At 44.2% G+C, this 13374-nt stretch overlaps 1 protein-coding gene across 1 annotated transcript; it reads left to right on the plus strand.

The window, feature by feature from the left end:
* Positions 1 to 291: 291 nt before the first annotated feature.
* Positions 292 to 12445, plus strand: LOC120031862 (plakophilin-2-like). Its single transcript, XM_038977675.1, has 12 exons — positions 292 to 297; positions 1145 to 1797; positions 2478 to 2616; positions 2871 to 3078; positions 3349 to 3526; positions 9670 to 9787; positions 10489 to 10656; positions 10965 to 11126; positions 11366 to 11519; positions 11681 to 11873; positions 12177 to 12264; positions 12371 to 12445. Exons 1-12 carry the CDS (start codon positions 292 to 294, stop codon positions 12425 to 12427), a joined length of 2124 nt encoding a protein of 707 aa, XP_038833603.1. The 3' UTR covers positions 12428 to 12445.
* The last annotated feature ends 929 nt before the right edge of the window (positions 12446 to 13374 follow it).

Genomic DNA, 13374 nt, shown 5'->3' on the forward strand with positions numbered 1-13374 from the left:
AATGGACATGCAGGCCTAGTCATTGGTGTCAAATTCTTAGTGACATTGTATTTGTCATGATGTTTGCAATCATGTCAGCAAACTATTATATTCAATCTCCTCTAGTCTACTGTATTTGCAGTCCTCCCCATTTACCTTTCCAATAGGAGAGGGCTGCATCCAGATGGTAATTAGGGAATTGGCGAGATGGCATGATCCTTCAGAACACATGTGGTGTATCTTTCAGGTAATCTTCATCTATCCAGAAAGCCATCAATTATCACCGGTTCCAGAGATGGAACCTTGAATAACATGAAGGTAAAGCCATTCCTTTAATATACACACAACCCACTATCCACAGTCACAGGTGCTTTAGTTAATCAGAGAGCCTGAATGCTAGAATGAACAGCTACGTGATTCAACTCCGGAGCAAGGGACTTCACCCTCCATGGCAGTCAAGTGCAATGTGTCTGGAGGTTACGTGAAGTGTATATATTTAAAAAAAAACTTGAATTCCCTATTTAGTGGGTCACCGAGGTGATGAACTTCACAAGAAACAGCAGGAAAATGAGATGGTATCTATTGTCCCTAAAATAAATTGTGGGCTGTGTTGGTTTTGAATGTACCTGGTTTGACTGTACTTTGAATGTGCATATGGTTTGAATAAAAACAAATTGGATAGTCTCCAGGATGTGCAGCTATTGTAAGCCCAAAGCCCATAGGGCAGAGATGGGTATCTATCTCAAAAATGTGACAAATAAAGCCTTTCCTCCTCGCACACTTGACATATTTATCGGCCATTTGTCTGTTCTACCAAACGTTGAAATTCTCATCTCACATAGACAATTGAATTGAACTGCATTTTATTGAATAATACCTTTTATTATTCCTAAAGGAAACCTAAAGTGTGGCTTTAAAACACACAATACAGGATGATGCAACAATACAAACAGAACAGTGGTTATTCAGACATCAGAGAGAGCATTTTGTATGATCTTTTTCCCTAAACCTTTTGTGTTGCTTTGAGTCATCACGACTGTCTAATTATTATATGCAACAGCTTTACACAGATGTTTTAGCATTATTAACAGAAATCTCTTTATGGTTGATTCAGTTGTAAGCCTGCTGAAATGGGGCAACCACTGCTTTTCACCTTTCCATGTAGACACACTCACCTTTGAGCCAGATCGGAGGCAGGGACTTCAGCAGCCTGTCGTCTTTGAAGGAGAATATAAGAAGTCCACCTAAGAGGGTGGATTTGACCCCAGTCACCAGCCCTGAGTTACCTCACTCCCATCTGGCTTACAGGACACTCCGTTTCGGAACCTACACTCTACCCGGCCCTAGCCAGCCGCCCATGATGGGGACTTCAGTGGAGCGGTCGTATGGGACAGACTTGATGCAACGTTATGCCCATTCGGAAGTGGCCCGTAGCACAAGGACGCACGCCATGGCTAACGGCGGCAACTACCACTGGGGCCAGTCCCTCAGACAGACTCGAGGTCCTCAGCCCCTCTCTGCAGACCACTCATTCCTGTGCAGCAGCCCTGCGATTCGCACCGACAACAGCCCCTACCTGATGGAGGTTCATAGGGGGACGAGGAGACAAACAGGCTACGGGTCATTCAATGCTACCCAGAGAGCAGAGGGCCTGGCCTGGCTGGGCCAGGTGGGGAGGGAGAGCCAGAAGCATGTGGGAGCCAAATGGCCTTGCTCGTACCCAGCCTCGCTGGTCAGCATGGAGGTGGACATGTGCCAGAAGAGGGAGGCGGTGGAGCCAGAGATCCAGCAGACAGACGTGAATGACGTCACTGCGCTGTAAGACGGCTTATGTGTTCTACACAAACCTGTAGTTGATTACATCTGGCAATTAATTTAGTTCTCAACAACTCAAATCAAATGTTATTTGTCACATGCTTCGTAGACTAACAGTGAAATGCTTACTTACAGGCTCTTCCCAACAATGCAGAGAGAAAGAAAATAGAGAAATAATAGAATAGTAATAATAAATGCACAATGAGTAAGGATAACTTGGCTATATACACGAGGTACCCGTACCGAATTGATTTGCAGCGGTACGAGGTAATTGAGGTAGAGATGTACATACTGTATAACTAGGAATAAAGTGACTAGGATAGATCAACAGCAGCAAAAAGGGTCAATGCAGTCTAGGTAGCTATTTGGTTAACTATGTAACTAGCTATTTAGCAGTTTTATGGCCGTTCAGGGTCCTGTTGGTTCCAGACTTCGGTGGCTTATCTAGGCTGGCACTAAAGCTATTGTAAAAGGGTCTTACAGAGAATTATCGGTGGTTCAGTTGCTTATCTGTTGTTTCAGATCAATGATTTACCTAGATTTTGTAATGGGTGTATATAAATGAATACAATGGAAAGTGTTGTGAGGATGAGAAATTGGATGAATCAGCCTTTGGGATTGATAAAGTGAGTGAATGTGTCATTGACTGGAAGTTCCTCTTCAATGCTCTCTCCCATACAAAGGAAGCCAGAGAGCAAGGTGCCTGAGCTGACATTGGAGAGGGCAGTGAACCTGCTGGGCCAAGAGAATGAGGAGATGCAGATCACTGCTGCCAGCTTTATTCAAAACCAATGTTTCAACAGCGCTGATGCTAAGAAGATGGTGAGCTGGGGCCCATCTCTACTACTGTTGCCTTGGTCGCTCAATTAAGGTTAAAGGCTTCCAGCCTGCAGGCCTACAATACAGCTGATGTTGACTATACAGTATGTGCCATTTTCAAATAATTGGATTGGTAGGGGTATTTTCCCTTAAATTTATATTGAGATTATGTGGGTGATTCGCATGAGAAATTCATGTTGAGCTCACTCTTCATAGGAAACAAGGGTTGATGAAGATCTCTGCCTGTCTGTCCCCAGGTGTTCTACCTCCACGGTATACCCAGGCTGATCAAACTGCTGCAGAGCGACAGCGAGGAGCTGGAGCGCATAGCAGCGGGGGCGCTCCGAAACGTCGTCTTCGAGAGCAGCGAGAACAAGATGGAGGTGAAGGACAACGAGGGTGTGGCCCCTACACTGCGTCTGCTCAGGAGAAGTCGCGACATAGCGACCCGGCGGCAGCTCACTGGTTAGTTTGAGCACCTGCTCGTGTAGATCTAAAAGAAATTGTCGTAGAACTTTATTAATGACCAGGGCACGTATTCACAAAGTTGCTCAGAGCAGGAGAGCTGATCTAGGATCAGTTTAGCCTTTTAAATAACAATGAATGGGGGGGGGGGGCTGATCCTAGATCAGCACTCCTATTCTGAGACGCTTTGTGAATATGTGATTGACATGAACTTACATGGTAAAATGGTAATGACACAGTAGTAACCTAAGAATGAAACATGTTCCACAGGGCTGTTGTGGAACCTATCCTCCCATGACCTGCTGAAGGAGCATCTCTCCAAAGAGGCCCTGGAGATCCTGACCACTTCTGTGCTGGTGCCCTGCTCAGGCCTGTCTGAGGGGGAGAACCCCAAAGATGGCATGCTGGCTGACCCAGACACCTTTTACAATGCCACTGGCTGCCTCCGGTAGGTCGTCTGGTCTGGACAAAGGCGTTTATTGTCCATTTGTGTGTTTGGCACTGACCTATGTAGTATCTGTGGTCAAGTACACTGCTCAAAAAAATAAAGGGAACACTTAAACAACACAATGTAACTCCAAGTCAATCACACTTCTGTGAAATCAAACTGTCCACTTAGGAAGCAACACTGATTGACAATAAATTTCACATGCTGTTGTGCAAATGGAATAGACAAAAGGTGGAAATTATAGGCAATTAGCAAGACACCCCCAAAAAAGGAGTGATTCTGCAGGTGGTGACCACAGACCACTTCTCAGTTCCTATGCTTCCTGGCTGATGTTTTGGTCACTTTTGAATGCTGGCGGTGCTCTCACTCTAGTGGTAGCATGAGACGGAGTCTACAACCCACACAAGTGGCTCAGGTTGTGCAGTTCATCCAGGATGGCACATCAATGCGAGCTGTGGCAAAAAGGTTTGCTGTGTCTGTCAGCGTAGTGTCCAGAGCATGGAGGCGCTACCAGGAGACAGGCCAGTACATCAGGAGACGTGGAGGAGGCCGTAGGAGGGCAACAACCCAGCAGCAGGACCGCTACCTCCGCCTTTGTGCAAGGAGGTGCACTGCCAGCGCCCTGCAAAATGACCTCCAGCAGGCCACAAATGTGCATGTGTCTGCTCAAACGGTCAGAAACAGACTCCATGAGGGTGGTATGAGGGCCCGACGTCCACAGGTGGGGGTTGTGCTTACAGCCCAACACCGTGCAGGACGTTTGGCATTTGCCAGAGAACACCAAGATTGGCAAATTTGCCACTGGCGCCCTGTGCTCTTCACAGATGAAAGCAGGTTCACACTGAGCACATGAGCACATGTGACAGACGTGACAGAGTCTGGAGACGCCGTGGAGAACGTTCTGCTGCCTGCAACATCCTCCAGCATGACCGGTTTGGCGATGGGTCAGTCATGGTGTGGGGTGGCATTTCTTTGTGGGGCCGCACAGCCCTCCATGTGCTCGCCAGAGGTAGCCTGACTGCCAATAGGTACCGAGATGAGATCCTCAGACCCCTTGTGAGACCATATGCTGACACATGCACATTTGTGGCCTGCTGGAGGTCATTTTGCAGGGCTCTGGCAGTGCACCTCCTTGCACAAAGGCGGAGGTAGCGGTCCTGCTGCTGGGTTGTTGCCCTCCTACGGCCTCCTCCACGTCTCCTGATGTACTGGCCTGTCTCCTGGTAGCGCCTCCATGCTCTGGACACTACGCTGACAGACACAGCAAACCTTTTTGCCACAGCTCGCATTGATGTGCCATCCTGGATGAACTGCACTACCTGAGCCACTTGTGTGGGTTGTAGACTCCGTCTCATGCTACCACTAGAGTGAGAGCACCGCCAGCATTCAAAAGTGACCAAAACATCAGCCAGGAAGCATAGGAACTGAGAAGTGGTCTGTGGTCACCACCTGCAGAATCACTCCTTTTTTGGGGGTGTCTTGCTAATTGCCTATAATTTCCACCTTTTGTCTATTCCATTTGCACAACAGCATGTGAAATTTATTGTCAATCAGTGTTGCTTCCTAAGTGGACAGTTTGATTTCACAGAAGTGTGATTGACTTGGAGTTACATTGTTTAAGTGTTCCCTTTATTTTTTTGAGCAGTGTATTTCTAGGGATCCATCTTAGGGCAGCCTGGGATAGACACTCGGCAGTGGGATGCAGAAAGGGGTATAGTAGTTATGTTTGGAATGATCATGAAATAATTTCTTGATTGATGGTCCTCTGTAGCTTAGTTGGTAGAGCGTGGCGTTTTGCAAAGCCAGGACAGTGGGTTCGATTCCCGGGTCCGTCCGTATGTAAAATGTATGCATGCATGACTGTAAGTCGCTTTGGTTAAAAGCTTCTGCTAAATGGTATACAGTGCCTTCAGAAGGTATTCACACCCCTTGACTTTTTCCACATTTTGTTGTTACAAAGTGGGATTAAAATGGATGTCTTATTTTTTTATTCAACAATCTACACAATACTCTGTCAAAGTGGAAGATTTAAAAAATATATAATATTGCACTATAAAACACTATATCTTGATTAGATAAGTATTCAACCCCCTGAGTCAATACGTTAGAATCACCGTTGGCTGTGAGTCTTTCTCTGTAAGTCTCTTAAGAGCTTTGCACACCTGCATTGTACAATATTTGCCTACTTATTAATGAAAAAATTATTCAAGCTCTGTCAAATTGGTTGTTGATGATTGCTAGACAGCCATTTTCTAGTCTCGCCATAGATTTTCAAGATGATTTAAGTCAAAACTGTAACTCGGCCACTCAAGAACATTTCATATTGTTTTGTAAGCAACTCCAGTGTATATTTGGCCTTGTGTTTTAGGTAGTTGTCCTGCTGAAAGGGGAATTTGTCTCCGGGTCTGTTGGAAAGCTCACTGAACCAAGTTTTTCCTCTAGGATTTAGCCTATGCTTAGCTCTATTCTGTTTATTTTTATTCAAAAAATCTCCTTAGTCAAATCAAATCAAATTTATTTATATAGCCCATCGTACATCAGCTGATATCTCAAAGTGCTGTACAGAAACCCAGCCTAAAACCCCAAACAGCAAGCAATGCAGGTGTAGAAGCACGGTGGCTAGGAAAAACTCCCTAGAAAGGCCAAAACCTAGGAAGAAACCTAGAGAGGAAGCAGGCTATGAGGGGTGGCCAGTCCTCTTCTGGCTGTGCCGGGTGAAGATTATAACAGAACATGGCCAAGATGTTCATAAATGACCAGCATGGTCAAATAATAATAATCACAGTAGTTATCGAGGGTGCAGCAAGTCAGCACCTCAGGAGTAAATGTCAGTTGGCTTTTTTAGCACGTCCGGTGAACAGGTCAGGGTTCCATAGGCAGAACAGTTGAAACTGGAGCAGCAGCAAGGCCAGGTGGACTGGGGACAGCAAGGAGTCATCATGCCAGGTAGTCCTGACGCATTGTCTTAGGGCTCAGGTCCTCCGAGAGAGAGAGAAAGAAAGAGCGAAGGAGAGAATTAGAGGGAGCATACTTAAATTCACACAGGACCCCGGATAAGACAGGAGAAGTCCTCCAGATATAACAAACTGACCCTAGCCCCCCGACACATTAATTACTGCAGCATAAATACTGGAGGCTGAGACAGGAGGGGTCAGGAGACACTGTGGCCCCATCCGATGATACCCCCGGACAGGGCCAAACAGGAAGGATATAACCCCACCCACTTTGCCAAAGCACAGCCCCCACACCAATAGAGGGAAATCTTCAACCACCAACTTACCATCCTGAGACAAGGCCGAGTATAGTCCACAAAGATCTCCGCCACGGCACAAATCAAGGGGGGGGCGCCAACCCAGACAGGAAGATCACGTCAGTGACTCAACCCACTCAAGTGACGCACCCCTCCTAGGGACGGCATGAAAGAGCACCAGTAAGCCAGTGACTCAGCCCCTGTAATAGGGTTAGAGGCAGAGAATCCCAGTGGAGAGAGGGGAACCGGCCAGGCAGAGACAGCAAGGGCGGTTCGTTGCTCCAGAGCCTTTCCGTTCACCTTCACACTCCTGGGCCAGACTACACTCAATCATATGACCTACTGAAGAGATGAGTCTTCAGTAAAGACTTAAAGGTTGAGACCGAGTCTGCGTCTCTCACATGGGTAGGCAGACCATTCCATAAAAATGGAGATCTATAGGAGAAAGCCCTGCCTCCAGCTGTTTGCTTAGAAATTCTAGGGACAATTAGGAGGCCTGCGTCTTGTGACCGTAGCGTACGTGTAGGTATGTACGGCAGGACCAACTCGGAAAGATAGGTAGGAGCAAGCCCATGTAACGCTTTGTAGGTTAACAGTAAAACCTTGAAATCAGCCCTTGCCTTAACAGGAAGCCAGTGTAGGGAAGCTAGCACTGGAGTAATATGATCACATTTTTTGGTTCTAGTCAGGATTCTAGCAGCCGTATTTAGCACTAACTGAAGTTTATTTAGTGCTTTATCCGGGTAGCCGGAAAGTAGAGCATTGCAGTAGTCTAACCTAGAAGTAACAAAAGCATGGATACATTTTTCTGCATAATTTTTGGACAGAAAAGTTCATATTTTTGCAATGTTACGTAGATGGAAAAAAGCTGTCCTTGAAACAGTCTTGATATGTTCGTCAAAAGAGAGATCAGGGTCCAGAGTAACGCCGAGGTCCTTCACAGTTTTATTTGAGACGACTTTACAACCATCAAGATTAATTGTCAGATTCAACAGAAGATCTCTTTGTTTCTTGGGACCTAGAACAAGCATCTCTGTTTTGTCCGAGTTTAAAAGTAGAACGTTTTCAGCCATCCACTTCCTTATGTCTGAAACACAGGCTTCTAGCGAGGGCAATTTTGGGGCTTCACCATGTTTCATTGAAATGTACAGCTGTGTGTCATCCGCATAGCAGTGAAAGTTAACATTATGTTTTCAAATGACATCCCCAAGAGGTAAAATATATAGTGAAAACAATAGTGGTCCTAAAACGGAACCTTGAGGAACACCGAAATGTACAGTTGATTTGTCAGAGGACAAACCATTCACAGAGACAAACTGATATCTTTCCAACAGATAAGATCTAAACCAGGCCAGAACTTGTCCGTGTAGACCAATTTGGGTTTCCAATCTCTCCAAAAGAATGTGGTGATCGATGGTATCAAAGGCAGCACTAAGGTCTAGTAGCACGAGGACAGATGCAGAGCCTCGGTCTGACGCCATTAAAAGGTAATTTACCACCTTCACAAGTGCAGTCTCAGTGCTATGATGGGGTCTAAAACCAGACTGAACCATTTCGTATACATTGTTTGTCTTCAGGAAGGCAGTGAGTTGCTGCACAACAGTCCTTGCCAATGACAAGCATACACATAAGATGATGCAGCCACCACCATGCTTGAAAATATGAATAGAGGTACTCGGAGAGTGCTTGATTTGCCCCGAACATAACTCTTTGTATTCAGGACAAAAAGTTCATTTCTTTGCCACATTTTTTGCAGTTTTACTTTATTGCCCTGAGCGGTTTCCTTCCTCTCTGGGAACTGAGTTAGGAACAGTGTCTGTATCTTTGTAGTGACTGGGTGTATTAATACACCATCCAAAGTGTAATTAATAACTTCAACATGCTCAAAGTGATATTTAATGTCTTTTTTACCCATCTACCAATAGGTGCTCTTCGTGAGGCATTGGCAACAAAAAACAACCTTCCTGGTCTTTTTCGTTCAATCTTTGAAATTCTCTGTTCAACTGCGGGACCATACATACCATACTTGTATGTGTGGGGTACAGAGAAGGTGTAGTCATTCAAAAATCATGTTAATCAATATTATTGCACACAGTGAGTCTATGCTACTTTATTATGTGACTTAAGCACATTTGTACTCTTGAACTTATTTAGGCATGCCGTAAAAGGGTTGAATACTTATTGACTCAAGACATTTCAGCTTTTCATTTTGAATTCATTTATAAACATTGCTAAAAACATAATTACACTTTAATATTACAGGGTATTGTGTGTAGATCAGTGACACAATCTCAATTGAATTCATTTTAAATTTAGTCTGTAACTCAACAAAATGTGGAAAGAGTCAAGGGGTGTGAATACTTTCTGAAGGCGCTGATTATTATACGGTGACCCAGGCAGTTCATGTGCAATCCATCTCTCACCACAGTGTTACATCTCACAGGGCTTTGTCAAGCATATTATATTTATCTCTGACAGCCTCCTCATCATGAGTGAGAACTGAGGTTCCTCAAAGGCCAGCGTCATCCTGTTACTCCTTTCTACCTGGCAAAACAGGCATGATGACTTCTGCCTAGGCAGCATCACCTCGATGGAACAGCAATGCGCTGGAAACAATATCCTGCATACCTGCATACATCCTGTTACTCTTTTTCTTACGTTTCCTTTGTGCTTGAAATGCATGTTGCTATCTCAACACGGATACATTTTATTTCAATGACCTATTCTAATGGCTTTAACTGTAGACAACAGAACCTTTTTAAAGTACTCCAAATATCTCTCTGCTACATAAACATTTGGCTCATCCGGCCAACAGCTAGGATAGATATTTAGCCAGTTTGGCCAATGTTGTTGCCTAGTGGCGATAATGACAACCTGTCATTGTTGTTGTCAGAAACATAAGCTCGGCTGGTCCAGAAGGGAGAAAAGCCATGCGGCAGTGTGAGAACCTTATTGACTCACTGGTATACTACATCCGCGGGACCATAGCTGACTACAAGCCTGATGACAAGGTACTGCATGTGAATGACTGTCACGTCCTGACCATAGAAAGCCTGTATTTTCTATGGCAGAGTAGGTCAGGGTGTGACTAGGGGTGTTTAGTCTAGTGTATTATTTCTATGGGGGGGTTCTAGGTTTATTTTCTATGTTGGTGTTTGTGTATGATTCCCAATTAGAGGCAGCTGGTAATTGTTGTCTCTAATTGGGGATCATACTTAAGTTGCATTTTTTTCCACCTGTGGGTTATGGTATATTGTTTCTGTGTAGTTGCCGGTTTAGCACTGCATTGTCGTCACGGTTCGTTTATTCTTTATATTGTTTTGTATTTGCTTAAGTTTCACTTTCATTAAAATTATGTGGAACTCAACGTACGCTGCGCCTTGGTCCGTTTCTACAAACGAACATGACAATGACTAAAGTAACATTTGCTAAGCTTTTGTGCAAAGTGTTCACTTGTTTATTTTCGTACAAGCATTACTAAACATTTGTAGGTGGAATAAATATTGACACAGGGAAATGAAATGAGACTGTTTGCCTATATTTTATTAATTTATGTCTCTAGAACAATGTATTAATCTCTCCTTTAGTGTTAAATATTGAGAACATGAACCAGCTCTATTCTCCAATATTTTTCTTTTGCAATAGACATCTGCAGAATGTTTGATCTTAAAATCATAGTCCCCTGAACAGAACCACTTCTTTCCTCCCACAGTCCACAGAGAACTGTGTGTGCATCCTACACAACCTCTCCTACCAGGTGGAGCTTCCACAGAAGTACGCCAGCGAGCTCCATGAGTCTCGACTCAACCTGGCTCCAAAGACCAAGACCCCAGGCTGTTTCGGCTCTCGCAGTGCCAAAATCATCCAGGTAGGCTCCCACGTGGCTGTTATCATCGTTGTTGCCCTTATGTACTTGACATGCACTGTTTCTATCTGGTTATAATTAAGTTATTACCACTAAAGAAAATGAGCGATTCCTATGTTATGGATAATCCGCCTTGGTAAGTGGTAAAGCATACATTTTGAACTAACTCTTTAAGCCCGGTTTTCTTTGACAAATGTATTTGTTAAGAGCCTCATACACATTAATTGAAAATTAATGTGAAACCTGGTATCTGGGAGTTAACGTTTAATTAAAGGGCTTCCTGTTTTCTGGTTGTTTTGGTCCTATAGCGTCTTGAACCAAAGCGCCCTCTGCTGGAGGAGAAGGGTAATCCCTGTGGGATGGAGTGGCTGTGGAGCGCCATCACTGTGCGCATGTACCTGTCAATCATGGCCCGCAGCATCCGTCCCTACACTCAGGAGGCTGCCATCGGAGCCCTACAGAACATCACAGCTGGGAACGGCCTAGTAAGGCTATATCACAGATCTTTGATCTTATTTCTATGGGCTATGTACTGTTCTGGGAGTGTGGAATTGATTTGCCCATGGGTTTGATTGGAATAACTACAATACAGCCACACATCTATTATATTGTAATGACTTGACTGTGTATAGTAAGTATTACATTGATGTGACTACTATATTGTGCATTACTATATTGACTGTGAGTTGGTGATAATGTTAGGCTCATGGCTCTGTATGGGCAGGTATCCCAGGCCATCGCCCACACCATAGTACAGCGGGAGAATGGTCTACTACAGACCATGAAGATGCTCCAGGAAGGAGGGATGGATGTGAAGAAGACTGCTGTATCCCTGCTATGTAACATCTCACGCCACAGAGAGCTTCACGCTCACATTGGTGAGCTGTGAATTGACTCATCAACTGCAATGTTTTAGTCCTACATAAGTCCCACAAAGTATTTTTCTTTGGACTTGTAAGTGTATGTAAAAGCACAGAAGCATAAAAACCTGCCGCTGTAGAAAATGAATCTCTCACGAAGCGTTCCACTTTCTTTGTAGTCAAACAGTTGTTGCCACAGCTGGTGGTCATGTTACCCAACTCGGACACGAGCACAGACCTGCCTACAGAGGTGACCGTGTCCCTGTGCCACATCCTCATCAACCTGAGCCAGGATGAGACGCAGCACGTCAGGGCCATCGTCAACCACGGGGCGCTGCCCAAGATCATCAACATCAGCGCAAAGGACAACGGGTCAGTGGGTAGCTTCTGAAGACCATGGCTGCGTTCCAGGCTGACTACATTATCTGGATTTAACATGTCAACTAACCACATCATGATATACTGCACGTAGCAATCTGATGCCCAACTGCACAGTCGATGTGGCACTGTTGGTTGATGCTATGTAAAGACTGCAGATGGCCTTAAAATGCACTGTATTATTCCTGAACATTATGAGTTGGATTGGAGGGAATTTATTTGAATCTGTTAAACCTCTTCTCCTTGCTTTATGCTGTTCCTTTTATGTCCAATGACAGTAACCTTGTGTCCCTTTAGGTTTGGTCCCACCAGGGCTGGCCAGGCAGCCTGCATCCTACTACACAGCATGTGGAGCCACTCAGAGCTCCACAGGGCCTATAGGAAGGTGAGGCCCCTACACAGTATAACCTCAAAGGATAAGAAACATTTGGTGTGGTGACAATAGTTGTTAATTCATCTAATGTGTTGGTTTTCCTCTCATCATTTGGTAGGCTGGATATAGGAAAGCAGACTTCGTCAACAGCAGGACATCAAAGGCTGTACATTAAATACGGAACTAAGCGGAGGATCACAAGCATTGTGCTGATTGAGGCAGTAGTGTAGTTTTTCTTCTGTATGGACTTGGATTACTCAATTCACTGCTTTATAAAATACTTGTTTTGTGTGTTGTCTTCTCCACTGTGTGTGTGTTCCAGTAACAACAATTGCTGAAAGCTCTTGGTAGCAGACCAAGTAATCTACGATGGGGAAAAACAATGATTAAAAACAAAACTGATGGAGGATCAGCAATGACTTGAAATCCATTTGAAGGAAGGATTTTGAGGAAGAAAATGAATCGGCATAGAAGTGGAAGACAAGATAAGGATAACATTATCTACTGTATGTTATGAATGAATATCATAACTGAAGTTGTAAAATATAGTTTTGATGTTAACATATTTGGGGTTGTAAACTTTATTAAATTACTACCTGTCGGTCTATTAAAAATGTCCACAATCATGGATTTTTTGGGGGAAGTCAATCAATCAAAAACAGACCCACGAACGTCGCAGATAGACATGGTTTCTTATTCTACATGCCAAATGGCATGTTTGTTCTACATAGCAGATTTCTATCTGAGTGTAACAAAACGTTGCGTCCTACTGAACGCACCCTTGGTGTGATCTCTGTTTATAATGCAAACAGTGATGAGTGCTGAAAAAAAATGCCTACAAGCCACAATATATTTTATTCATCTGAAGTTGATAGATGTGCTCCAGTTTTAGAGTAAATATTTGTATATACATATTTGTTAGCCTACATATTGCACTCGAGATTACTTGGGAACTGCATGGGTAGGTAGGTGTTGAATCGTTTTGTTACTACACTGTTTTAGTACTTTGCTTAAAATAAAATATGATTAGGGTTTAATCATGAAGGTTAAATGGTTATTTTGTGGTGATAGTCTTGACAGCAAAGACGCAACACTTTATATGCCCGGCCACCTCCCAGTCCC

Source organism: Salvelinus namaycush, chromosome 38 (assembly GCF_016432855.1).
Source record: "Salvelinus namaycush isolate Seneca chromosome 38, SaNama_1.0, whole genome shotgun sequence".
NCBI classification, from domain to species: domain Eukaryota; kingdom Metazoa; phylum Chordata; class Actinopteri; order Salmoniformes; family Salmonidae; genus Salvelinus; species Salvelinus namaycush.